The sequence below is a fragment of the Labrus mixtus genome, chromosome 13, assembly GCF_963584025.1.
Source record: "Labrus mixtus chromosome 13, fLabMix1.1, whole genome shotgun sequence".
Taxonomy (NCBI): Eukaryota; Metazoa; Chordata; class Actinopteri; order Labriformes; family Labridae; genus Labrus; species Labrus mixtus.
Genome location: NC_083624.1, coordinates 5,755,976 through 5,782,694, shown reverse-complemented (window position 1 = coordinate 5,782,694; position 26,719 = coordinate 5,755,976). Strand labels below are relative to the sequence as shown.

The window sequence follows — 26,719 nt, the reverse complement described above, 5'->3', positions numbered from 1 at the left end:
CAACGAAAAGGAAGTCACCGCTCATTGTGGTGGGTTTTGGGCTGCCAGGTCAAAGCTTCTTGCCTTGCACGACATTTATTAAATGTATAGTTTCGCGATATTTCATTGTAAGATCAGCCACTCACTCTCAGCTAGGTCTGAGCCATAGACTGCAAATAATTATCTTATATACAGTGTATGGCTCGGCTCTGTCCTAAATTTCAATGCTGTTTGTGGTGCTCAGAAAAGACGTCAGAGTGAGCCCTCTCTGCATCGCCACGCTCTCTGGTTACAGTTTGTTTGCATGGCGCTGATAATCCGGAGTGTTGGAACAAAATCGCACATTTTCTGCAGCTGTGTGGGGAGGTGAGGGGATGCTGTACATCCACACAAGAGTCTAGAAATTTAAGAGGTTAAAAAAAACAACCTGTTTACATGGACACATACTTTAATATTGATTCACATTTCTTTCTCATAGCTATCATGTAGCATGTTTGTTTCTGTGCTTCTGTTGACCACTGTGTGAAATTCATTTCCCTGCTCTTAAGTGCAGATATGACAGGAATGCACCTTGTTACTATATTTAAACCATAAACTGTAAATATTACAGTATACAATATTATAATAGATTTAAACACACACATCACGGGAAGTGGAACATTTTTATTTATTTTCCTTTAAACATCTATTTAGCCATATTTTAGAGGAACTATTGTGTGTGATTAAGTACATGTATATAACAGCTGTTGTTGCTGTTTTATTTATTACACAATAAATAATTTTACAGCATTTTTATAGCCTAACTATCATCAAATTTACACATCAGTTAAAGTAGAACAAAGTCATTTTCAAACTAAAAGGGAGACAACTTTATAAAATGTATTTTTATGATTGTAAATACATCAATTACATTTTTAATTTAGCACAACTAACATAAACTAAAGTACTCTTACACAGTGGTGTTGATATTACAGCATCTGAACATTTCAATTTAAGGACACATTGTTTAACAAATATGAAACAGTGTCTCAACATGTTTGTACCAGAAGTGATAAATGGTGTTATATTGAATATTTTCTGCTGATAATATGTCTACACTCCTGCACTTTAACTTATAGTATCACTGATTGCACATCTCCCTGTGTCAATACTGTCCATTTACAACTCTGTTTTTGCACATTTACATTTAATCTTTCATATTTAAGACTAGTAATGTTAAGTTAAATCCTGGTTGTATATATTCTCATTCTTAGTTTTGATATTTTTAGTGCTCATTTACTTTGTATTTAATATTATATTGTGTTTAAATTTGCTAATATTGTGTTTTTTGCTCATATTGTGTGTTTGGACAACCTGCTGCTGTAACGCCACAATTTCCCAGTTTGGGATCAATAAAGTAATTCTATTCTATTCTATACTATAATAGAAGTCATTGATCAACAAGGCATAACATGTATTCATTAACCCTTTCCTCCTACTATTTAACTCCTCCCCTTCAGTTATTTATCTCTCTCTGCTCAAAGGTTGTCTTCAGCTGAACATCGGTTGTTCTGGTCTGCGAGAGGAAGAGCTCAAGCCTGCAAAGACTTCACTTCATCTACCTCACACTCAGGTGGCTTTTTGTCTTGTGAAATCTGATCCTCTGCTTGTTTTTATTCTTTAAACTGAATTCAACTATCAACAAAACTACACCACCATCGTCTCTAATCTTGATCAGAGTAAATGTTAACTTCAGTTTACTTATTAACAAGAGGAGCTAAACTCTCTCTCCAAAGATTCAGAGGGACAGTGAGGCGCTGCAGCTGGTGTTCATGGTCTGTTGTTTCTGCTCCTCAGGGTCCACGATGAGCAAGAAGAAGGTGCTGGCTGACGTGGACTGCGGGACGGACGATGCTCAAGCCATCATGTTGGCACTGGCCGCCCCCAACGTGGAGCTACTGGGTGTCACGTGCGTGCACGGTAACACGGCGGTGGAGAATGTGTGTAAGAACACACTGCGAGTGTTGCAAGTCTGCAATAAACTGGAGGTGGGTGCAGAATTTATTTCATGATCCTGATTTGATTTTCTCTGTAAATATTGTGCTTTTTTTGTGACCTGCTGAAGAGTCAAGACTTAAGATTAATTGGAATTTTAATTTGGATTTACTGGCATCATATGATGTGTGAGGGTACTTTTTTTTATAAAATGGACAAACAGTGAGTTGTTGTTCCTCAGGTCACATGACTGAGGCAGAAAGTGGACAAACGACTCAACCACTATGAACTCAGTTAGATACAGGGAACATGTTTATTTATTGTCTGCTTTTGGCTTCATGCATTGAAGGAGGATATGAAACCAACTATCTGACTTTATATCATCATCATCATATTCAATGAAACCACTGCTTAATAATACTCACTCACTATACTGTGTAAAACACAGAGCGCCATGTCGCTCTGAATGAAAAGTAATAAATTAGTTTGACCAACCAGTATCCATCAGGTCAAGAGAGGACTCTTTTTAAATTGTTAACTCAATTAATCAATCAATCTTTATCTGTATTGAGCCAATTCATAATAAATATCTCGAGACTCTTTACAAAAAAGAGCAGGCTTAGGTCTTTGAAAAAACATTTTGTAATGAACTGGTCGCTCTATTTAAGTAAAAAATCGTCACATCTTATAAAGTAAAATCAACTTGGTGAGTCATTATCAATCATTTGTTGTTGAAGTCTTGAGTCTCAAACATCCCACATGATTTATGAATTCTTCCCTTCTCATGAAGTCTCTCTGAAGTGTAACACATTGACAATCTTTGATATCAATATTCTTCAAATAAGTAGCTTTATTTTTAAAGTTAAATACGTGAGTGCAAACTTGCCAGAAAGCTTTAAAGCATTTTTCATTTTTAATTCTCAAGTGAACTATTACTCAACTAGACAAATCAATAACCTCTACCTACCGATGTGTCGTACATCTCGAGGACTCAATGAGATACCGTGGAGTCAAATTATGGAACACGCATCTTTATTTACTTGATGATTTTTTTGTCTTTTTCTAGATACAAACTGAGACTCAGAGATGTGTTGATGTCAGAAAGATTTGTAGTGAATAGTGAATTGTCCTGATTTTGTTATATTGTCTACATACTGTACGTCCTGTTTTGTTTTATTTTTATGTTTTCAATGTTTGTTTGTAATTTTCAATTTGGGTAAATTTTATTTGTGATAGTAAATATTCTTACTTTGTTATTTTTACTGTATTTTATTTGAACTTTGTTTAATCTCTTAAGGTGAGGTTTTGAGATAAGCTCTCACCTGCACATGTGTTTTATTTTATTTTTTTTTTAATTTTCTGTTTGACTCTTCTTTCAAAAAATGTGCAAATAAACTAAACTAAACTAAGTCATGTGATGTGGTACGGCCAATGTTTCCTAACTTGAATTTGTTGCATTTTGAAACGAGCACACACACATCTTATAAATCTAAAGTTTTCATCAAATGGTGCAGCAGTATTTTATATAATTTGCAGTATTCAGTTCACTGGATTCAAATGTAACACCTGATTCTGCCTGTGGATGAATTTATTTTGTCTTATTCTCTGTTAAGATTTGTTTTGCCGCTTTTTTTAGTTTGTCTCTTTCGATGCATAACAATAATAAATAACCACATCTTGGTATTTTATGACGTTTTAAACTAGGAATGTAAAATAGCAGAAAAAAGATTCCCGTGTTGTATGTTTTTATCAGGTGTCTCTTCTTTTCACCTTCCAGATTCCAGTGTTTAAAGGAGCTGCCAAGCCCATCCTCGGAAACAGCATCAGTGCGGGACACTTCCACGGGCTGGACGGGCTGGGAGACGCTCCCGACCCCAACGCCCCCGCTGTTGACCTGGTTCAGAAGGAGGGCGCCGTCTCTGCTATGATCAGGATCGTCAATGAGAACCCAGGAGAGGTGAGCGGCGTGACACAGCTCTGTCTGTGTGTTTGCTCTTTTCGTTTTTAAAGGTTTTTTAAAATCTGATTGTATTCCTCCAGGTATCTCTTGTTGCCACGGCGCCGCTCACCAACCTGGCTCTGGCTGTGAAGATGGATCCATCTCTACCGAGCAAACTCCGAGGACTCTACATCATGGGAGGCAACACTGAATGTCAGTTCAATTATTAATCACTTAGAAATGTTGAATCTTACCTGAGTTGCAGCATCATTATGGACATTTTTGTCCATTTGGTCAAATGTTTCCTCTTCATCTGATCATCATTTTGTCTCTGTTAGTGCATATGGCACCATTTTTTATAAGAAAGTCTCTCTCTTGACACATTTTGGAATGCACATTTTAATTTTTTTTAAAAGATCAATAGAACACTGAGAAACATGTTTACTACCCTCTTAAGTCACTAAGGACAAAAATGTCCACTGCTGTAAAAATAGAACAGATGAACAGTGACATCAAGTAATCAAACTGGCATTTAAAGGGTTAAATTCCTAAAAAATGATTGAATGGTTGGTAGTTTTGAGCAGGGCTGAAGTTGTTTAAGAGATTTATGCAGAAAAAAGTAGAAAAAAATATCAATCTGTTTTATTTTTATAGCAGTTTTTTTGGAAGTGGACTTCAGAGGGTAGTAAATGAAACTGATGCCTGAGGGTTAGAGTGTTGTCATTATTTCATCTTCTCCCTGTACGACTGTTCAGCAGGTAACCGGTGACTTTCTGTTGTTTGCTCCTTCAGCTCGAGGAAACACCACCGTCTGTGCTGAGTTTAATTTCGCTGCTGATCCAGAAGCTGCGTACATCGTACTGAACGAGTACAACTGTCCCACATACTTGGCCTGCTGGGAGTTTACCTGCTACAGCAAGCTGTCCTGGGTAAGGCCTCCTTTTTCATTATCGTAACTTTTGACAGCCGCGAAGGGAACGTCTCGCCGCGAGGGGGCGTGGCTTCGGCACATTCCATGGACACGCCCACAGCATCCCAGAGGAGAGAGAACAGATACATTTTTCATGATTTTTGAAGCTTAATTTTATAAACTTACAAGTTTTTTTCGTTTCTGAAATTTTCCCTGGTGGTTAATAATACATTCTTCTTTTGTATAAAAAACTAAAAAACATTTTTTTTTTGGTTTACAGGGACTTTAAATCCATTTTATTACTTTAGTGCAGAATTATTTGATTGGTGGCTCGTGGGCCAAATCAGGCCTTTAATCCCTTTAATCTGTATTTCACAAATGATCTTAGTTAGCTTTGATGCTGTGTATGTAGTCATACAAAGCAGTTACCTCCGTGGTTTAAAAGTGAAGTGCAAAATCCTTCAGTTTCTCAGAGTGTCTGCTTGAGGCTGGCTGCTGAAGCCACAGAAGTCAGAAACACATCCCGTCAAAAAGCTTGTGTTTACAGCCTTTAGTCTAATAAGCTCTCGTCTCGAGCTGCACACACTGTATGCAGGATGAATATTTGATAACTCATCCATTTAGATTTTTCCTGAAAAATAAGAGTTATTCATGATGAGATGTATAGTTGACCTGATTGACAAGAGGCTGAACCCGCCTCAGCTCCAGCTCTTAGCCTGTTGTTAGGTTGATTGGAGGTTAGGGTGAGACAGCAGTTCCAGCATTGCGACCTCCACCGACAGGTTTCCTAAATCCCCTGCAGTAACAGATGAGTGACGTCACTCAGGCTTCATTAATATTCACAGAGGCTTTTGTTAAACCTAGAAAACATATTCTATTAAACAATTTTAACCCAGGCAGAGTGAAACTGAATTACAAAATGTTATAAACAACATGATGTACATAAAAAAAACTGATTGTTGCTTGGATTAGTAGTTGGATGGTTAACCCGTTTAAACGTATGGCTGTTAAGGTCAAACACAGGAAAGAGAAATGTCTGGCACTTTTTTCAAAATGTGACTCCATGAAGCCTGTTTTAATGAAGTATCATTAGTAAACACGTAAGGCAAGTTTATTTATACAGCACATTTCAACAACAAGGCAATTCAAAGTGCTTCACACAAAACATCAAAAGCATCATGACAGAGGAAAGAAAAGAAACATTAAAATAGAAAATTTAAAAATCACTGAAATTATTAAATCTGAAAATATGTTCAAATAAAAATAATTCAAATTAAATTAAATGAAATAAATAAAGTAAAAATATACAAAGAGTTGAAAGTTACAGTGCAGAGTTAAAGTTTAAAATCTTATTAAAGCTGTTTAATGAAAGGCAGCTGTAAACAGGTGAGTCTTCAACCTGGATTTAAAAGAGCTGAGAGTTTCAGCAGACCTGCAGTTTTCTGGGAGTTTGTTCCAGATATAAGGAGCATAGAAACTGAACACTGCTTCACCGTGTTTTGGTTCTGACTCTGGGGACAGAGAGCAGACCTGTCCCAGACGACCTGAGCGGTCTGGATGGTTCCTAATTAATCAGGAGGTCACTAATGTATTTTGGCCCTAAACCTTTAAGCGCTTTCTAAACCAGCAGCAGGATTTTAAAGTCTATTCTCTGACCGACTGGGAGCCGGTGTAAAGACCTCAGAACTGGACTGATGTGATCCATTTTCTTGGTTTTGGTGAGGACTCTAGCAGCAGCGCTCTGGATCCGCTGCAGTTGTCTGACTGATGTTTTAGGCAGACCTGTAAAGACACTGTTACAGTAATCAAGACGACTGAAGATAAAAGCATGGACAAGTTTTTCCAGGTCCTGCTGGGACATCAGCTAATTCTTGATATGTTCTTCAGGTGATAGTAGGCTGACATCAGGGATTGGCTGCTGCTCTGTGTTTAACTTTGTTCTTGCTTCGACAGGAGTTTTGTGACGCCTGGTTGGCGCAGGACACCGACAAAGCTCGCTTCATGGCCCGGATCTTCGGCCACAGCATCGAGGCGTCGCGAAGCGAGCGCTGCGAGAAAGAGTTCGTCGCCGGCACGGGTTTCGTCTCCTGCGACTCGTACGCCATGGCAGCCGCCGTCGACGACTCATTCGTCTTAGAGAGCGACGAGTATCCGGTCAGCGTGGAGCTGGCAGGCACACACACCAGAGGCATGATGGTAGTGGACACTGTGGGGTTCATGAAGAAGAGTCCTAAGAAGGCGTTTATCATTAAGAAGGTGGATATGAAGAAGTTTGAGCACATGATGATGGCTGCTTTAAAATAACAGCTCGGCACATTTTCAGTGAAGTTTTCCCCGTTTAGTTATTCTTCTTTTATGGTTCTATGCTTAGAGAATTATTCCTCTGTTTGGGTTTTTTATAACAAGACATCCAGCAACTAGTAGACATAAACTATCTAGTAGAAAACTCACATTTTAGACATTGTAATATAAACACACATGAAGGACTCATTACTGTATTTACAGACCGAAGTTTTTAAAAAACTAAAATAAATGAATGTTTTTGATGAAAGCACTTAAATAATTTTACAATAAACTCTCATGTTTCTCATCGTTTTATTCATTGCAAGTGTTTCATGACATCACAATCACATCCTCATTCATCCAGATGAAGCTCCAGACAGTGAATGCGTGCTTTTCTTTTTTTTCCCCCCCGCTGATGAATTTCGTCTTCTTCTGTGTGTCAGAGTTCATTGTTCTTTAAAAGCTGGTAGTCCTTTTGCTACCTACTGATTTGAGACGTTCTTCAGACGGGGTTGTAAAAGCTGCTCGTGATGTGACCTGCGAGCAGCACTTTTTTAAACACCATTATCACCAGTGTTTGTAGTTGTTGATCCAGTAATTCTTCACCCATGTGGCAGAATTTCGACAGCTCCTCAGTATCCTTTCTTTCCTCTGAATCTTGATCTCGTGTCCAGCTGTTGAAATAAGAAACACATCAGTAAGTGACAGCACAGCTTCAAATATTAGTCAAGTTTTTTTAGTCTAAAATGTTGGTTTTGCTTCTGGTCACTGAGGGGAAAACACAGCCGTGAGACACATCAGGAAATGGGAAGATAAAATATCCCCCTGTCGCCTTTTCTCTTCCACCACTTCCTTACTTTAAGCAATGTGTTCTATCTTCGCTGGGCTGACTTACCATTGACCTCTTACACTCAAAGAAGGATGTCTGCAGGGCTTTACAATGGCCTTCCTTCAAACACTCACTGGGCAGCTTCCCATCCTGATAAAGTAGGAAGAACAGTAAATATATAAATCATTAGCAACATTTCCTGACAGCAGCCTGATTCCAGGACTTTGTGCTACACTGCAGAAATAAATAGAAAGTGTCTCTTTAGAGCAGTAGTTCCCAACCTTTTTTAAGTTTTGTAACCCCACTTTGACTTCACCAAACTCTTGCAACACAAACAGCTTTTTGCTCAAATTAATTTGTTTGCAATCATGTAATAGTTTCTCTGCTGACAGACAGACAGAATATCATGGTTACTGTAGGGACAGCTCAGGACTAGCAGTCCTTTTCAGTCCTGCTTTTCCACTTAGGTGGGAGGTTAGGTTTGGAAAGGAGGTCGTCAAGCATCATTAGGGAGTCATACACAATTCATCAATTCACAATCAGTCACTAGTTTACAACCACCGCTCATCTTTTTTTTCTTTTCTAGTTTTCATTTTCGTTTTGTGTGCGTGGATGCACATGGTCCTAAAGTTTAAAAGACATACTTAAATCTTTATCATAAATACATCCTGACATCCTCCTGTTAAAATACCCATTATATTCCTTTGAAATACATCATGAAAAGTTTTAAAATGTTTTCAAATTGTTCTAAAATACCCTATAAAATGTATTAAAATTGTTGTAAAATTACCTATAAAATGTATTAAAATTGTTGTAAAATACCCTATAAATATATTAAAATTGTTCTAAAATAACCTATAAAATATATTAAAATTGTTCTAAAATACCCTATAAAATATATTAAAATTGTTCTAAAATAACCTATAAAATATATTAAAATTGTTCTAAAATACCCTATAAAATATATTAAAATTGTTCTAAAATACCCTATAAAATATATTAAAATTGTTCTAAAATAACCTATAAAATATATTAAAATTGTTCTAAAATAACCTATGAAATGTATTAAAATTCATGTAAAATGCCATTTAAATTAGGTTAAAAGGCTTGATATTTCATCTTAAGACTTAGTGTTTACTGTGTTGCAAGTTAACATTCATTTTAGACCACATTTAGTCTTTTATGTACATATGATGTGGACAGAGGAAGAAAGACTAGGATGACATTTATGCACAACGGAGGACAGACAGAGACTCTGCAAGGGTCTTGTTGATTGATCAATAAATACAAATTTCAGGCGACCCGGGACCCCCAAGGTTGGGAACGAAATATATTTGTAGTACATTGATTAAGTTGTAGTCTTATTAACCTTTTAATAGTTTGCATCTGGTATGTCGCAGGAGGCTACATGTTAACTGCTCACTCCGTATGCAGTGTCAGATAAAGGCCAGCTCGGTTTTTAAAGTTGTTTTTAAGGTTTCAGGTGAAGCTTGTTCTCGACAGGTATCACTATTCTCTAAAACACCTGGTTTTCTTCCGACCTGTAGTCCGTCATGTCAAGCTAAGGACGTTTACTTACCTTTACCACACAGTCGTGCTGAAGGAGACAGGCCTTGAAGTCCTCCCTGATTCCCGCGCATGCTCTGTTGTCTTCCTCTTTGTCTTCGTAATATTTCGGCATCGTGCGAAATCCTCTGAAACGTCCAGTGTTCCCTTAATGCTTACCTTTTCACTGTTGAACTCGACAAGGTAACAGCACTATTATGAAGACTTTCAGCCATTTTTGTTTCACATTGCATGATGGGAAGACGGAAGTATCCGGAACAAAGAAGGGCATGCTGGGAGAACTTGTAGTTTTCCGTGTACATCGCCTGTATGCTCTTTAAAAAACGGTGTGAACAGATCTATACTGTGGGGGGGAAAGTTAAAAAATGATGTCAAATTGATTTTGAGGCCAGTCTTGAATTATTGTTTACCTTTTTTACTTTCAAATCTTCAAATCAAACCTGTTGATGCAGATGGATGAGTGATTCAAATAGAACGAAATCAAAACACAAATATGGCCATGAGTTCTAACAACTTTTTTTTTTATCATTTATTTCAAAGATGTCCATGAAAAATGATGTCGAAAACATCAAAGGCAGGCATAAACATATGAATGATGAAGGCACATGAACCGATGGGTGTATGGGGTTGTCTCTCCGATTCACTCTCTGCAAATACAGTATGTTGGGAGGGGGGGGGGGGGGGGTCACAAGACCATTCATGCTGTTTTCATGCATTCAGTTACTGTTTGTGTGTGGATGCAGCGCATGAGGGAGAAGCCATTCCTGTAAAAGCAGTGTCTTTCCCCTTTCAAAATGTTGAACTTACAGTAAGTTAATGTGACCTGCTTCTATCTTCTCCCGATTTCAAAAAAAAAAAAAAAACAATCTGCGGAGGAGGCAGAAATCAAGCCACGGCATTTTTTGCACAGCTCTAGCAGAAGGCTGAGGAGTCTGCTTTGACTTGAAGACGTTGTTCATTATTTACAAATTAACTATGCAAATTCTGTCCTGTTTTTATCATTTCCACCAAAAGGCACTTCACTACCCCGCCGTAATGAACCACAACAATATAAAAATGAGGTTTCACTTAAAATAGCTTCAACTCAAAACATTTGCCACACACACACAAATAGATAAACATGTCAAGTGAACTTCAATGAACTTTAAAGTGAGGGAGAAGAGAGAAAGTGAGTGAGGGAAGGACAGATAATGCTTGTTGCATTTTATATATTTACAATCAGTGAAAGTACTACACAACCCTCAGCCAAATCATACAACAAAAAGGCGCACTCTGCAATGATCAGTAGTCAATATTCTGCCCAGATGGTCAAAAAAAAAGGACATTTGATCGGACAGAAGGAATCGCCGCATGGATTTGGAGGAATCAGTGGAATAAGCATCCTTTATGGGAAAATTTAGCACAATGGTGAAGGATGTAATGGTAACAAAAATGATTGAAAACACAGTGCAAATCACGCGGCTTCAAGTGAGAACACAGAGATATAGTTCCTAAAATCCAATCACTTGGGACTGTGTGTGTGTGTGTTAAAAAGTAAAATTAGCATTTCCAGCAATCAAAAGTGTCGGGACAACATGAATGGGAACAGATTGGATTATTGGTTGCTGAGACTATTTTTGCAAGGGACATGGGTGTAAGGCACATTATTTTAAAATTTCGAATTTTAAAGACTTCTTCAATAGAATCTATTCACACCTCCTACCATTCAGTATTTTGTTAGCAGTGAAATTAATCGTTTTTTTAGTTGAAACGTAACACTTCAAGTGAAAAGAGAAACAGGCACAGCTACTTGCGCCGACAGACAAGTAGCTGTAATAATGAAAACAAAAAAAAAGGTACAATAGAAATCCAGAAAGAAAACATAACACAAATGCAAAAAAAAACAAAAAAACGACTCTCAACCGACATAAACATCTCTTCATAGAATAAAAATATATTTTTACCTCTTGTACAAATTAAAGATTTATTTCAAATAAATTAAGTCACCTTCATAGATCGTCGTAGCTGTAATAATATATCAATATAACAATATATTCCTCCGGGAAAATGACGCCAAGGCAATGTCTGATTGGTTTACTATAAATGGACACTGAGGTCATACACGACCTGTCAGACAGGAGGTGAAATAGATAAGGTGTTATGGTTTTCATTTCTTGATGGATTGGGGTAGTTGCCACTGAATCTGGCCTATTGGTCGACGTTGTTACTGACTGGCTCATCCTGAGGTTTTTTCCGTTTAGTTTTTCCAGGAGAAGAGGAGTATTTGAGTGGGACTGACAAATCTCTGGAAGTGATGGAAAAAAAAACATTTGTTTTGTTTGGGCTGGTGTTGATCGAGAGCTCCCGTCACCTCTCTGCTGCGGAGAACAGAGAGAGCAACCGGCCATTAGTGATGACAACATTCTTGGTCATCACACGGGCTGAGCTGAGGCGCTAGTGACAGTGCAATGCCCCAGCTCACCCAGAGGTGGCAGCATTGAGTAACAGAGAAAAGATTTGGCAGCATGTAAACCAGTGGCCAGGTGACTGGTTCTTCCCCACGTGTGATGATTTTGTCTTCATTCATCCCAGACGTTTTTTTTTGTTGTTTTTTGTTTTCTGATTGTGTTCAAAGCTGCTGAGTAAAACAGTCACTTTGAGAGCCAGAGCTGGGAACAGACATCTTCACATACTTCACCGATGTTTGTTAGACAGTAGTTTTCACATTCTCACTAAAAATGAATTTAAGAGCACAAGAGTGAGGGAGAGATGCAGAGAGAAGTCAATGGATGGGAAGCAAAATAAAGTACATTATGAAGAGCGGGGGGGGGGACAGAGAGGTGGCGTTCCTCAGGTGAGCTCAGACGAGCTACTCTAATGATTTCACTGCTGGTTTCGGGGGTGCCAGAGGCCCCCCCGCCCGCCTAGGCAGTCCAGGAGATTTTAGTCCCCCCTAGGGGCTATCATTCATGTGCCCCAGTCTGGAAGAATCAGCCAGCTATCCTCTTTATATGTATCTGCAGGAGGAGAGCACAGCATCACATGTTAAAAAAAAAACATACAAGGCAGCTTGAAGCATTTGGAAACATTGTTTTTTGTTTTTTTTTAAATCATGTGATTGGACAGGACATAAACAGTGTGGCTTGAAATTGGCTTACTTCACTGAGGATCGCCCACACAGCCGAGTCTTTGAGAACTGAAAGTCGAAGTGCAAGGACGGGATTGAAAGACGGATCCACAGCGCCTTCTGATACACCTTTCACAAACTGACCTGTGGGCGTTTGAGCACAATAAAAAGTCTGTATGAAGTGAGATTAATCATGTTTGTAGAGAGGTGGTGGCTGCTAATAAGTGACCAATGCTCAAGTTAGAGATAGAGAAATGCGAGTTGGTAACACTAAGTTTTTGATGTTTTCCCCAAAAGCTTATCTAAAGTGTCAGTAAAAGTTTAAATATAAAGAGGAGGAAAAAGAACTGCAGGAAGAGCAGACAACTTAAGATGATCAGTGGTGTGTAAAAAAAAAAAAAAAAAAAAAAAAAAAGGCTGTGACAGAGAACATTTCACACACATTTGTACACAGTCTTTCACTGCGGGCACAAACAGTGTGAGTGTGTAATCTGATCACGATGCTTCAGTGTGCTTGCATGCTCTTACACACTTTAAGCACAAGGAGACTGATCCACTCACCGATCCTGTAAAAGCGGTCTTCAGTTCGCTTGTACTTTTCTTTGGTCTGCATTCCAGTTTCCTAAGAAGTAAAAAAAAATAGAGAACGATGGACAGTTTTGTTCAATATGATCTACAAATGTTATTGATTTCTCGTTTTCTGCAGCACTTGAACGCCACGCTAGCAGCTGGTTGGTGATCACAGTGTTAAGAATGCATCGCCTCTGGCACTGCAACGATTCTGTCACACTTACATTCCTGTCAATAATCAATATGCCATGTCCCTGAGAGCAACGGCTCAGTGTAATCTAATCAAAACCGTTTGCACACCACACCACACCACAGAATGGGCACAGACTGTGGTTGGGGGGGTGGATGGATGTATGTGTGTGTGTTGGGGAGGTGTTTCCTTACCGAAACAGGCAGTATTTCCACTGTGGTGTTCTCGATCTTGTCCCCTGGGTGCTCCTGGTTACCGCTGCGAAACAGGAACCTGCCAATCAAATTGCGCATTTATTATAATATCTAAAACCACGGCATAAGCAATGCGTGCACTCTTCCCCTGCCACATTCTCACAGAACATAAAGTCACCTTTTGAAATGTGGTGGAGTAGGTAACAAACAAAGCATGTCGTCATCAGGGCTTAACATTTAGCCAAAGAGAGATGATTAACTTCTCATGTTATTTTCAGAAATAAAACTGAATTCAAAAGGACATCTTTTTTTTTTTTTTTTAACTTATGCTTAAGCAGAATTTATTTTTCCCAGCTACACGTAGGGGAAATCTAGTTTTCTTAACCAAAGCTACTTCAAAAAAGTAAATTAATAATCACATTCACAATGCACAAATTACAATACAAAAAAAGTCACTTGCATGAAAATTCAAGGTTGGCAAGATTCCAAGTAAAATACAGAGATCAATTGATTTTTTATTTTTATGTTTCGCCCCCAGAGAGCAGGCGACCCAGCCAGTGACACATCACAGAGTGTGCTGTGTATCTCTTAACCAACTGCTCATGAGGTGTCGTCTAATCAGCGAGGCTAAAGAGGCCGAGCCAACACAATTGGTGTCATTCAAAAGCAGACAAAACACTTCAGAGTCAGACAGGGGGAACGTCGATGGCTCCTGTCCAACTCACTGCCACTTCACTGAAAAATGACCTGCAGCCTCGCAAGTGTGTCATCCTGTCTAATACGATCCCCACCACTATAGAATGAACCTGGAAATGACCAAATGTGCAAAACTACAAACGATTATCTCAGCGCATAAAAGGATACAATTTCTCAAATTTGTTCACAATTAATTTTTTAATCTGCGTCATTAATGGCATGGTTATTACACAGGTGTGTATTGGGCTTGTCAAAAGGAAACGATAGCATTTAAAGGCTTAATATGAGATTTTTTGATCCAGCAGATGTCGCCCTTGAGCACCAGCATGAAACCAAAACAACTCGCGCTGCATTGTTGTGTTAGCATGCTAATGCTAGCGATCTGTATTACGCTCGTATCTTCACACTGCATGTAAATTTACCTGAAATGAGCGTGATCTAGAAACACAGTTAAGCAGTGAGTACAGTATGTTATTCTTCTTTTCTCTAGTCCCTCAATTAAACAACTTTTATACACGAGGGGAGGAGTCAGCCGGCCGTCCAGGCGATGTAAACAAAGTGAAGATAGGACTCTGAAAACTGTGAAAACATCACAGACAGTGGGACTCGGGTGTTACACCCATTGTAGACAGTCATGACTCACAGAGTTATTTTCAGAGGATATACTTGATTTATATTATATTTAAGTGTGAATAATTACATATAAAGCCTTTAATGTTTATTTATCAAACGAGACAACGCCACAGATTGAGCATGTAGAACATGTAACAGACATGTTGACTAAAGGAAATGTGTAGGATTCTCTTACTCCTGACTAGAATGTAAATGTCTCTACCACGTTGCTTTTAAAAAATTTTTTGGCAGTACGCCCATCCTGCCTCATAACCCGACATCATGTGCAATTAAACTAGCCAGCAATCACCAAATCCAGAGTGTTACGTTTGTATATTTTTCATTACATTTAACATCCTTTTTAAGGTCTGCTTTGATCCGGGCCGTCCGTCTCCGTCTCCCCCATCACATCTCTTTATATTCACTGCCTTGCCCTTTCTCTCCCCTGGTGTCCACAGAGAGAAAGGGCTGGGCTATGAATGCTTATTTTAGAGCACTCTCATTAACTCACCCTGATCCCTGAAGACATGCAGCACACGCACATTCTCACACACACACACACACACACACACACACACACACACACACACACACACACACACACACACACACACACACACACACACACACACACACACACACACACACACACACACACGAGCTACTGAGCGGCAGCGGACAGAAAGAGGGAAAATAACATTTTTGCATGTCTCTGTATGAGCAAAGGTTTTAAAAATAAACTGCAAGTTTGAATCTCCTTTGCATGCTCTCAACACCTCATTTGAATGTAGGTGAAGAGAAACCGTTCACAAAGTAGTTACAGCTCTCAACACTTACCTGTCTATGCTAACAGGTCTGTCAAATTTGAAGAGGACGTAGTCTCCTGCAGTCGGCGTGATGGCCCAGAAAAAGTCCTCTCCAAGGTACGTCTTCTCCAGCGTGTGACCCTGATACACCTGCGTGACACAAAAACACGTTTGGTGACTTGATTTTGAAGTTGTCGTATAAAACATATGCTTTTGGACTAAAGGAGACTTCACAGTCAAGAGACAGAGATTTAACATCTTTTAATAAACTCTGACACGATACCTTCATTGAAGTGGAAACCTCAGCTGGGGGATTCACATGCATCTTGTGTAGCAGAGGCTTCAGGAAGTCCTTGTCCTACACACACACACACACACACACACACACACACACACACACACACACACACACACACACACACACACACACACACACACACACACACACACACACACACACACACACACACACACACACACACACACACACACACACACACACACACACACACACACACACACACACACACACACACACACACACACACACACACACACACACACACACACACACAGAGGAGGGGCACATTTTTCTACACAGGAAGTTGACTGTCCTATTGTTGTAAAGAAATGACTGTCAGGGAGTTGAGACTTACTGTGAGTTTTTGGATTTTCCCAGCAAGAGAAGAATGGAGTCCCACATGCTGAAACAGGGAGGGCCTGAACCGCACGCGTAGGCTGGACTTCTGCCGCTCACAGTGTTTCTTTAAAAATAAAAATAAATAGTTGCTAATGAGATCACGTCCCCCTTACATTGAGGTTTCATACTGTATCAACAGAGTGATTGCATCACATACAGCATCTTTCTCGGGATTGCAGACTTTGACCCAGAGGATGTGGTCCAGCAGCCAGTCGATGGGTTTCTCTTTGTAGAACATGAAGATGAACTCAACGATAAGGTTTAAGTCTGGAGCCTGGAACATCTTTCCTGAAGGACAGAGGAGAGAAGAGGAGTTACAAATCATCCCTTTAACCGGAAGAGAAGCATTCGGCATCAATATAAACTTATTATAAAGCGCTGGTTGGGGCGCTGCCTCCTTACATTTCATCCTGTTCATGTTAGTCTGGTCTTCTGGAGTGCATTACACACTGGCTTACACTGCAGGTTCCTAGAGCTCATTCGGAGCTTGGAAGATCTGCTTTTGGCATCTTTGCACCATCAGCTTGGAATTTGCTACAAGGCACTTTAAAAATCAAGGCACTGGTCTCTTATGGCCATTTTAGATCTTTAATTATTAACTCCTTTACTTCTGATTGCACATTTTTTAATTGGTTTTGTTTTTAATACTTTTTATTATCTGTTTGTTGGTTTTTAAATGATTTTGTTTATCTATGATGTGTATATATATATATATGTGTATGTATACAGTATATGCTTATGTGTGTATGTGTACATATGTATATGTATGTTTGTTATTTTTCATTGTTTATCCTGCTTGACGTCATTGTAAATGAGGGCTATGATCTCAATGATTTTCGAGTGTAAATAAATAAAGACATATTTGCTACAACAAGATGTTTAAGAAATCTAACTTAATGGAACAAGGAACAAACTGTAACCTCTTAACTTGGACTAAAGATGACCCATCCCCCCATTAAAAATGTAACGTTTAAAATGTATAGCATCATTTGAATTTGCTTCTTCCTGTCAAATCATTTTACCTTTTCAAAATGTTTGGGAGGCTTAATGAGAGCACCTTTACAAGTTACAAACGACTAAACAGTAGAAGAAGAAGAGAAGAGCTACCCATGGCAGGAATAGAGTTTGGTTAGCCAAAGCTATGGAGAGAAAGTATTCTAAACTTCTTTGTAGAATTATAATCAAATTCTTAATGCACAAAATTAAATACAGTCAAGTGCCAGAAAATCAGGCAATTTAGCATAAACCCTGCAAATGCAATGCAAAGTTGGTTTAAACGTTCCCCAAATCAAAAAGTAAGACCAATTTCTAGATTTTCTACCAGCTGACTGTGCAGATCTTCCTTCATCTGTCAGACCCCCTGATGGATTTAGAGAAATTAATTTGTGCTCTTACCGATGAAGCCCAGCTGAGAGAACTCGAGGATCATCCAATCCTCCGACGACAGCTGCAGGGCAAAATTCTTCATGGTGGCAAAGTAGTTCGGTTTTGCCACGATGTCGTCCTCCAGCTGAAGGAACAGAAGCGTAAAACAGAATGAGATGCGAGACAGAAGGAAGGAAGTTTGGGTTTATTGTAGATGGAGAGGTTGATCAAAGGGGGAGACTCCTCTATGTTGACACGAGGAAGAAAAAAAAAACGTTCAGATCTTAGTGGGAAGCTTCTGAGCTGCTAAACTAAACTAGAGTAGTGGAGTAGGTGTCAGACAGGAAATACCTCCTTCCTCCAGCTGAGAGCAGAGAATGGAAATCATACAACACGTGCACAAGACAGACAGAAGGGAGAACAACAACACAGTTAAAGTAAACCGTGAATGCCTGCTGCTTAAATGTGCTGAGAGTAAATATTTATATCAATATACATTTATTTAAAAAATCAACAAGTCACGATGGAATCATTACGCTTCATTAACCCCGGACATGCCAACACTCAACATTAGAATAATAAACTCTGCACCTTCAGAGTAAACATTTATACCAACTCAAATGTGATGTCAACACTGAGGCTATTGTAAAGAGGGGGGCAACAGAGAATTCACCTTTTAAGGAAACTGAACTTTCTCAGTCAGTCCTGTAACATCAGTCTTTTATTCAGAGTCTCTTTTTGTTTTTCTTTTATCTGTTGGTTCCACGAGCTCTCAGTTAAAGACAGAAACAGTCTTAGGCCGTGTTCACACTTGACTTCTTTTTTCAACTGCCAGCGCCTTTTTTACATACAAGCCTATGGAAAAATGAAAAAGTATGACGCCTTTTTAAAAAGCGGACGCCTTTTTCAGTTGAATTATTTAAACTTTTCAGAAAAGCGCTGGGTGACGTCAAGCGCCTTTCTGACAGCTGACCAATCAGGACGAGTAGTAACCTATGTCCCTAGTTACCAGTGCCCAAAAACGGCAAACTTCCACCAGATATGTGTGCATTGCGCGTCCGCTCCGGTCTGTTACGGGTCCGTGCATCCTCATCCGTCAACACCCACCGGCTGCGTTCTCAGTCCGCAGCACGGAGAGCACAGCCGGACAGCTGGAGTACGGAGACAAAGGAAATTATGTGGTAATTTAACAGATTCACTCGCGACAGCACGAGATAATACGATGTTCGTGGTATAAAACTCAATAAAAACCTTATAAACACATAAACAAACACACAAACGGTCGTTTTTCTGAACCGTGAAAACAGGGTTTTATTCTGAAAACAAACCGGATGTTTTAATGTTGTATCGGTGTCTGACTTCCCGTCCCGTTTGTTCTTTTCTGCGCTAAAATGATGCGTTGTGCTCCGGCGCGGTTGCACCGCAGACTAGATCCCGTTGTTATGGTTACAGAACACTCGCACATAAGCGCTCAAAAGGCGCTGAAGGCAGCGCTTTTTTCAGAAAAAAGAAGTCAAGTGTGAACACGGCCTTACAGGAATTGTTAAAAATCTGTTCTAAGATAATCGGCATGAAACAGAGATTTAAACTCTTCTTGTAACCAGCAGATCCTCAGAAAGGCTGAGAGGATTTTAGCCTCTTCTGGTCACGCACTCTTCTGTGAATTTCATCTGCTGCCATCACGTCGCCGTTATGTTTGACTTGCCTGTAAAACTAACCGCTACTCAAAATCGTTCATCCCCTCTGCGATCAGACTACTGAATGCTCCTTAACGATTTTATCTTTTGGCGCCACATATCTTTTATTTGACTGATCACTCTCTAGTGTGTTTTCATTTCGTCTTCAGTCTGGCTGACTTTTAATCAGTCTGTCCAATATCAGTGTCTCCTTTATCTGTGTTTTAACTAATCTGCTAATCTGTTGCTTGTACGTCAACTTGTCTTTCTTTGTGTTTCTTTGTCAAGTGTACGAGCTGCTCCACACCAATTTTAGTTGTTTGAATTTGAATCAACATTCCCAAATTGAACACTTTAATTTAAGGGGATTAGGTTAAGAATAAGTGAAACCGAAAAAACAACAACAACAACAACAACTGGCTCTGATGAACAACTGGCTCTGAACACAAACATCTGCTTTGAGGACCGGCCATGTTTTAATTTAAAGTAAGCTTAACATTAGCCTTCTTGATGTGCAGTACAACAGTTTTCTTTTCATAAGAGCATTTATGAAGCACCTACCTGGACATAATAAACCCCTTTGCTCACAGCATACATCATGAGGAAGGAATAATCCAGATTCTGCTTGGTTCGCCATCTAAACAAAGAAAAAAATCATCACCACACATGAAAAAGGGAATCAATCTTTTTTTTTTTTTTTTTTAACCTTAAGGTATCCTTTTGGGTATTTCACCTTGGAAAAGCCAATCGGACACACTTCTTGACATGCAAAAAAACGAAATTGTGCAAATCAGGTACTCCCAGGTATACTGAGTGTTACAGCAGCAGGCTCTTCTTGAATTATTTATAAAGGCAGCGCTGTCACTAATTGTTTCATCTGAATGATCTGCCCTTGTTGCCGTGTGACTCGTGGGCCGCAGGTGTTCGTGGTGCTTCTGGCAGGTGTTGGGACTACACACACACACACACACACTAAGACAAACACTCTACACTATCTTTAACATTCAGGTGATCAGACTCCAGAGATGTGAAGGCATGGACGCACTAAAACTCAGCCAGGTGGTTTGCTGAAGCTTGAGCCTTTTAATTTACCTCTCACTGGGCCACACCCACACACCCACACACACACACACACACACACACACACACACACACACACACACACACACACACACACACACACACACACACACACACACACACACACACACACACACACACACACACACACACACACACACACACACACACACACACACACACACACACACACACACACACACACACACACACACACACACACACACACCACCCCTTTTTCAGTGTTTAAAAAAAGACTTTAGATTGCCATTAGAAGCATCTGTGCTCACACACACCACACATGCACCTCGAGGCCTTGAGGCTTTTTAAAAAGATGACATACTGTAAGAAGTCGTCATAAACTGCATCATAAACAGATTTCTAGTGAAACCAGTTGTTAGCTGACTGTAAAGAAAGAGATAAGTACAGAGGATACAATGAGGGAGCATTACAAAGAGAGAGAGATAGAGGGTGCTGCTGCTGATGATGACCTTGATCCGACTTTGAGAAAATGCCTGTGGAATACTAAGTACCCAGGCAGCCTACCTAAAAGCTCCCTCTCTCTCTCCCTCTCTCTCTCTCCCTCTCTCACTCTCTCCCCCCCTCCCCTCCCCTGACTCATCCTTCCACTTTTTTCTGCAATCCTCATCACAGCTTGCCTGTATTGCATTTCTCTCAGGGCTGATTTCTCCATCATTTCCATAATGATTTCCACCACATTTGGCTAATTACATGGCAGAGCGCTGAACACAGATTACACAGATGTTTGAGATCTGCTTACTTGACTCTCTCTCTGGAGTCTCCAAAAGTCTCTTTGAGGTTGGTGAGGTCGGGGTAATAGGTGGCTGGAGGGGAGATCACCTCCAGCAAGCCTGAATTCAGCTCTGTAGAAAACCTGGCGGAGGGAAGTAACAGGTGAGGACAACGGTGTCTTTTCACTTCTTTTCAAGATATTTGAAGCCTTTTGTGAGTCCCGTCAAGAAACGAGGAAGTGTACTCACTCTTTCTCCAGGCCAGCAACCACACTGTGTACGTAGTCCACATCAGTCTGCAGGAATCAAACAAGAAAAAGACACATAAGACACACAGTTTTTTTTGGGTTACTGTTGTTGTGCAGAAAACATCCAGCTATGACTCATACAGGATTGAACACGAGAATCTCACCTCTCCGACGAAGACGATTATGACACAGTCCAGTTTCTCCTCTGGCGACAGCTTGTCTATCAGCGAACGCAGCGTCTCCGACAGATAAGACTTCACCTTTCGCTTCACTGTGGGGATCCCCATCACCATGGTAACTGAAAGGAAGAAAGAGAAGTGTGAGGTGAGGGAAGAAGTGGTGTGGTTAGGCAAAAAAAAAAAGAAAACAGAGAAAAAAATATTTGCTGTTGGACAGCGGCAACGATTAAGGAGAAAGAAATTTCAAGAAATTAAATAAATTTCCCGGGATCAATAAAGTTTATCTTTATCTTTATTACACAGGGCCCGAATCAACACACACAAGAAATCCATGCCCAGGCTCACAGATGGTAGTGGGAAGGAAGACGAAAGGGGGTGGCTGGTTAGGCTTCTTCTAAAAAACACCACGCGTCTTGTTATTAAAGGGTAATGTTTTTAAAAAGAAGAATCTTACATAATATGGGTGACGTTATTGCATTTATATGTACAAATCAAATCGATAGATACACTGGCTTATCATGTGGTGTAAACAACGTTTGACTTTGAGCCAAAGCTACAAACATTTATGATAACTGGCAGGTTCTCAACATCCATCTATATTCAGCTAAGCATAGCTAAATTAATTTATGAGCTTTTGCTACCAGCTTAGCTAACAAAGACAGAGAGGCCAAAACAAACAACGATAACACAACAAAAAAAAAAACGGAGACAGTTTCAGAGAGAGAGAGGAACTTGTAGCTGGTGTTAGAACTTTTTATCTTTGTGTTACCCACTGATTTATTTGGAAATGTATGTTTAAAAACATCAAGTTACCAGGACCCAAGCCCCTATCTTTAAGTGTCTTATTTAGTCTGACTACTGTTATCAAAACCTAAAGGTTTGATTGCAACATGCAAACAGAAAAAGAGAAAATCTAACACTTGGAGAAGCTGAAAATGAGTCACCAGTTAATCTGGATTCTTCTCACTTCACTTCTCAGTAAGCGATGCAATTCACAAGTCAGCAAAACCCACTGATAGCACAAAATGACGGTCAGAAACATCCCCTAGAAAAGGTCAGAGAAAGGTCACGAGTGGGATCCTTATTACGTTCAGCTGAGGACCGGCTGCTGAAGTGAGACGACAGAAAGAAAAAGAGTGGCTATTGTTGTCTCCTTATCGCGCCTATTGTACGCGGGCTTGGAGTGGAGTGGCCGTAACAGACGGCCCCTTCTTTATTGTCTGAGGATTCCTTGAAAAGTACACCAGAATGAAAGGACACAGCAGACTGTCGCAGACATGAAAGCTGTTTATTTTACCGACTAGGATACAAGGATCACTTTCACCAGGGAGAATAGAGTGGCCAGTGTACGCAAAACGCAAATGTGAGGATGAACAAGATATCTGTCATGTTATCTGACACTGAATAAATATATCTTTTTTTAAATTTGAGGGAAATAAGTCAATAGAGCAGCAAGAAATTGCAAATCAGCCTTCCGTGCTAAAATTTCTTGAACTCAAGACTCGTGTGCTTTCCCTTAACTGAAGTCCTACAGCGACGGGAGTCCAAAGAAGACAATTTTGCATAATGTTTTGCATAAAATGTACATTGCTCTCTCAGAGAGAATTAAAGCGTGAGTTTGTGTTAGTAACAATGTAAAGCACATGACGCAGGCAGGTTATTGTGTGTGTGTGTTTCCCTGTGCACGTGGATTAGGGCTGGGCGATATGGACCAAAACTCATGTCTTGATATTGATAAGCTGAATGGCGATACTCGATATCGATATGTATTTTATTAACAGTGAAAACACATGGAAAATAAACTACCTGTTTGTGAATTTAAAAATGTTCCTTAAATACAATAAAAGAGAGAGAGAGGAGGAGCAGGGTGAAGAGGGACAGACAGTCAGTCATCATCAGTGAGATGAGAAAAAGGTGACCTGGCACCTCAAGAACGTTATTTTAATGCAACACAAACTAAATCGATATTAACGATATTGTCTTACCTTATATCTTGTTTGAAAATATATCGATATATCTTAAAAACTCGATATATTTCCCAGCCCTAACGTGGATGTTCATTTCAAATGGGATGGGTGCATGCTGACTGAGCTGATGTTATTTTTGGGGGGGGGGGGGGGGAAACAAAGGGACCCAACATAACAAAAAAAAAAAAAAAGAGAGAGAACCAAACTAAGTTGCAGAATGAGTGAGCAGCACAGTGGACTTCAGAGAGGGTGCAATCCTCCAGAGTGATCTGCGCAGCGTGGAGAATCTGTCCCAGTTTCGCTTTGTGTTTCTCAGACTGAGCTCCGTGTCGTATAGCGACACCCACCAGCGCCGCCACCGAGAAAGTAGGTCGAGGATGAAAGGAGGATGTGGGAGGAAGGAAAAGAGACAGAGAGTGACAGAAAAAGGAGGTTGGTGGGTGGGGGGGGAGACGACAGTGAGTGATAATGCATGCAAGTGCAGTGTGAGCAGGACAGACTCGGAGACTACCCTCCCTGTGTCCCTTGATCAGCCCGCCCCGCTTCCCTCTGCCATCCTTTGATCTCATCCAGGGAACAAAAAAAGTAAAACAATCTCCATATCTGTCTTCTTCTCTGTCACATTATTGTAAAGAACTGATTTGGGATGCCACACACACACACACACAGAAGCTTGAACTAAGCATGTGAATGTTTTATCTCCCTGTTTAAAGACTAAACATGTCGTTGTTTAGGGTTAAGGGTGATGTCATGGAGCACGGTGACAATACTGGATCTTACCTGAGGTGGGAATAATTAAGTATGCATACGTATGAGCAAATAGGACTCACTCTGGCTTCAGTTTGTTTACATCTTTGTGTGCAACTTTTTAATTGAATTACAAAATGTGGAACTTATCAATAAATACGTCAGGAAAAGCCATTAAGATCTTTTTCAATATAACCACCGTGAAACTTTTAAATTAAAACCCATCCCAATTAAAGGCTGCGCCACTTTTACTAGCCTGGTGTTGCTGCTCATTTAGACAAACAAAGGCAGCTCTAAAGGCCACCGATGTCTTGAGTGTTTGGAGATCAAAACTTCAGGGGGGAAACAAGTGCAGCAGGTCGGCAAAGATAAGCTGTCCTACAAAGCTAAATCAGATGAGTGAGTTCTACATTTAATTTCTAATGATATCCAATCGTGTACACAGTTAAACATTCCTTCTGGTGTAAATCTACACGTTTACAGTCTTTACCATCTTTGCTTGTGTGCACGCCTTTGGTTTGCCTGTCCCAAATAAAGGCAGGGTCATTTCATAGACTGAAGTAAACAGAAGCTCGGGCTATCAAGTTTTACTGTATGTTCAATAACTTGTGATGAAAACATTTAAATGTCTTGTTCTCAAATTTAGAGGGGCCACATATTTCTAGAATACTGCTAGTTTTTGGGGTCTGAGCTGATTAAATAGGATAAATGACATGACAAAAAAAAGTAACACAATTCCAATGATACTCAGGCCATCAACTCTAATGATGACCCTGATGACCCTGATGACAGGTTTTCTTCTGGTTTTGATGATACGATTATTCTCAGTTTCCTGTTGTTACCTGGTGAACTCTCGTATTTACGTATTTAATGTTGATCACTGTGTATGTTGTTTCTATAGTCGTAGTCTAATGTGCCTGTGTTTCTATATGTCTTTTATATTGTTTTCACCTGGCTGCAAACCAAATTTCCCCTCGGGGACAATAAAGTTGAAAGTTGAACATTGAAGTTGATCATAAGAATTAAAAAGATGTATTTATACGACTTATTCTTATGAGAAACAAAAAAAAGAAACTTTGTCCATCTGCTCTTTTCCCATCAGCGGGGTGGGGAGTTTGTTTTGTTCGTTTGAAGCGAGGCTTTGATGCATATTTCATGTCCTGGCTTTTTCTTCTTTTTTTTTGTACCTACATGTTTGCTTTTGATTTTTAATTAACATTTTTTTTAAAAGAAGCCATGTTAAATTATTGATTTGTATGCTAATTAATCTGGCCATCAGAGGGTCAATGTTCATGCTGACGTCATCTTTAAAACACACTTTTGTGAAGTGAAAACAGTTTTGTCTCAAAATTAGAAGCACTTCTTTTATTAATCTGTTAGATTTATGACACACGCTGAAGCTTTTGTTTAAGACTTTTTAAATTTCATGGTCGTATTAAAACTAAGAGAAGGGACAGAGGGACAGGCTGAGGGAAGAGATGAGCTGTGTGTGGGCGAGTGTGTATGTAAAAAAAAAAGGGAAGTCCGCAACTCAATAGCCTGGAGACATTTGTGGATGTAAAAGTCAGCATGACAGCCATACTCATTACAAAGCCTCTTTGTGTCCACTTTAATACCACACAATGATCCTTGAAATTCACAATATTCTATTTCACAAAAACATGGACTAACTGTGCACGTTCACCGCCTGAAAGTGAATGAAGACAGACCTGCACAGTAAGTGACCTACTGTCTGACAATCCTCCCAAAAAACATCTACATCTTGCACATGTGTAAACGAACCTGATAATTTAATGCCAAAGTCAACAATGCGTGGGCATCAGGTCACAACCCTGAACCTGAGAGCAGACGGCGACCGGTGACAAAGCAACGTGCTAAACCAAAGCTGCTTGGACATGTGTTATTGTTTGCTACTGGAAACTAGAACTTTGATCTGTTTGGTTTTCTGGTGTGTTTTGAATTACACATGAGCAGTGTAAGATGACCGTTGGTTTTACAATTCAAAAAGAAAACCAGGTGTGGTTGAAAGCTTTTGACTAAATTAATCTAGGGTGAGGTCTGGTCTGGTGTAAAAATGTTAGCAAACCGGATGTAGGACAGGAACGGTTGGAGAAATTGAACAGGTTCCAAATATCCAAGATTCAATAAAAGACGAGTATTTCACTTCTGCTTATTTATTACTTATGTTTGCATACATTCCATTCATTCTCCTGAGTGAAAATGCAGCGAGCATTTTTACACTCGTCTTTCCGGTTGGGGTATGCAGACCCAATGTCACGTCGTCTTCTTTGCAATGGGTCAAGAAAGCGTGTGACAAAGGACACTTTTGTCTGCATCATGGCCCGATGAAT

The 26,719-nt window shown here is 39.8% G+C and overlaps 3 protein-coding genes across 3 annotated transcripts in view; 1 reads left to right on the top strand and 2 right to left on the bottom strand.

The window, feature by feature from the left end:
* Positions 1-234: 234 nt before the first annotated feature.
* si:dkey-4e7.3 (uncharacterized protein LOC402865 homolog) lies at positions 235-7,207 on the top strand. Its single transcript, XM_061053338.1, has 7 exons — positions 235-345; positions 1,503-1,591; positions 1,816-2,006; positions 3,731-3,910; positions 3,994-4,105; positions 4,685-4,821; positions 6,756-7,207. The coding sequence occupies exons 1-7, from the start codon at positions 284-286 to the stop codon at positions 7,104-7,106; spliced, it is 1,122 nt and encodes a 373-aa protein (XP_060909321.1). The 5' UTR covers positions 235-283; the 3' UTR covers positions 7,107-7,207.
* Positions 7,208-7,406: 199 nt separating this feature from the next.
* Positions 7,407-9,717, bottom strand: LOC132986738 (cytochrome c oxidase assembly factor 5). The gene is made up of 3 exons (XM_061053339.1): positions 9,494-9,717; positions 7,981-8,064; positions 7,407-7,759 (listed from the first exon to the last, which is right to left on the bottom strand). The coding sequence occupies exons 1-3, from the start codon at positions 9,593-9,595 to the stop codon at positions 7,718-7,720; spliced, it is 228 nt and encodes a 75-aa protein (XP_060909322.1). The 5' UTR covers positions 9,596-9,717; the 3' UTR covers positions 7,407-7,717.
* Positions 9,718-10,668: 951 nt separating this feature from the next.
* mgat4a (alpha-1,3-mannosyl-glycoprotein 4-beta-N-acetylglucosaminyltransferase A) overlaps positions 10,669-26,719 on the bottom strand; it is a 41,789-nt gene continuing 25,738 nt past the window's right edge. Inside the window, exons 4-16 of the mRNA XM_061053335.1 lie at positions 21,640-21,773; positions 21,477-21,523; positions 21,257-21,370; positions 19,957-20,032; positions 17,750-17,864; positions 16,512-16,642; positions 16,311-16,418; positions 15,938-16,012; positions 15,686-15,804; positions 13,541-13,619; positions 13,148-13,208; positions 12,618-12,730; positions 10,669-12,476 (exon numbers count right to left, since the gene is read on the bottom strand). Of these exons, the coding sequence (XP_060909318.1) occupies positions 12,450-12,476; positions 12,618-12,730; positions 13,148-13,208; positions 13,541-13,619; positions 15,686-15,804; positions 15,938-16,012; positions 16,311-16,418; positions 16,512-16,642; positions 17,750-17,864; positions 19,957-20,032; positions 21,257-21,370; positions 21,477-21,523; positions 21,640-21,773 (1,199 nt within the window). The 3' untranslated portion in view covers positions 10,669-12,449. The remainder of the gene's footprint in view (positions 12,477-12,617; positions 12,731-13,147; positions 13,209-13,540; positions 13,620-15,685; positions 15,805-15,937; positions 16,013-16,310; positions 16,419-16,511; positions 16,643-17,749; positions 17,865-19,956; positions 20,033-21,256; positions 21,371-21,476; positions 21,524-21,639; positions 21,774-26,719) is intronic.

Coding starts and splice junctions, on each gene's coding strand:
- si:dkey-4e7.3 (XM_061053338.1), top strand. CDS start 284: ATGGCGCTGATAATCCGGAGTGTTGGAACAAAATCGCACATTTTCTGC. Junction 2,007..3,730: donor AAGTCTGCAATAAACTGGAG/GTGGGTGCAGAA, acceptor TTCACCTTCCAG/ATTCCAGTGTTTAAAGGAGC. Junction 4,822..6,755: donor GCTACAGCAAGCTGTCCTGG/GTAAGGCCTCCT, acceptor TTGCTTCGACAG/GAGTTTTGTGACGCCTGGTT.
- LOC132986738 (XM_061053339.1), bottom strand. CDS start 9,595: ATGCCGAAATATTACGAAGACAAAGAGGAAGACAACAGAGCATGCGCG. Junction 8,065..9,493: donor AGCACGACTGTGTGGTAAAG/GTAAGTAAACGT, acceptor CTACTTTATCAG/GATGGGAAGCTGCCCAGTGA. Junction 7,760..7,980: donor TTGAGTGTAAGAGGTCAATG/GTAAGTCAGCCC, acceptor TTATTTCAACAG/CTGGACACGAGATCAAGATT.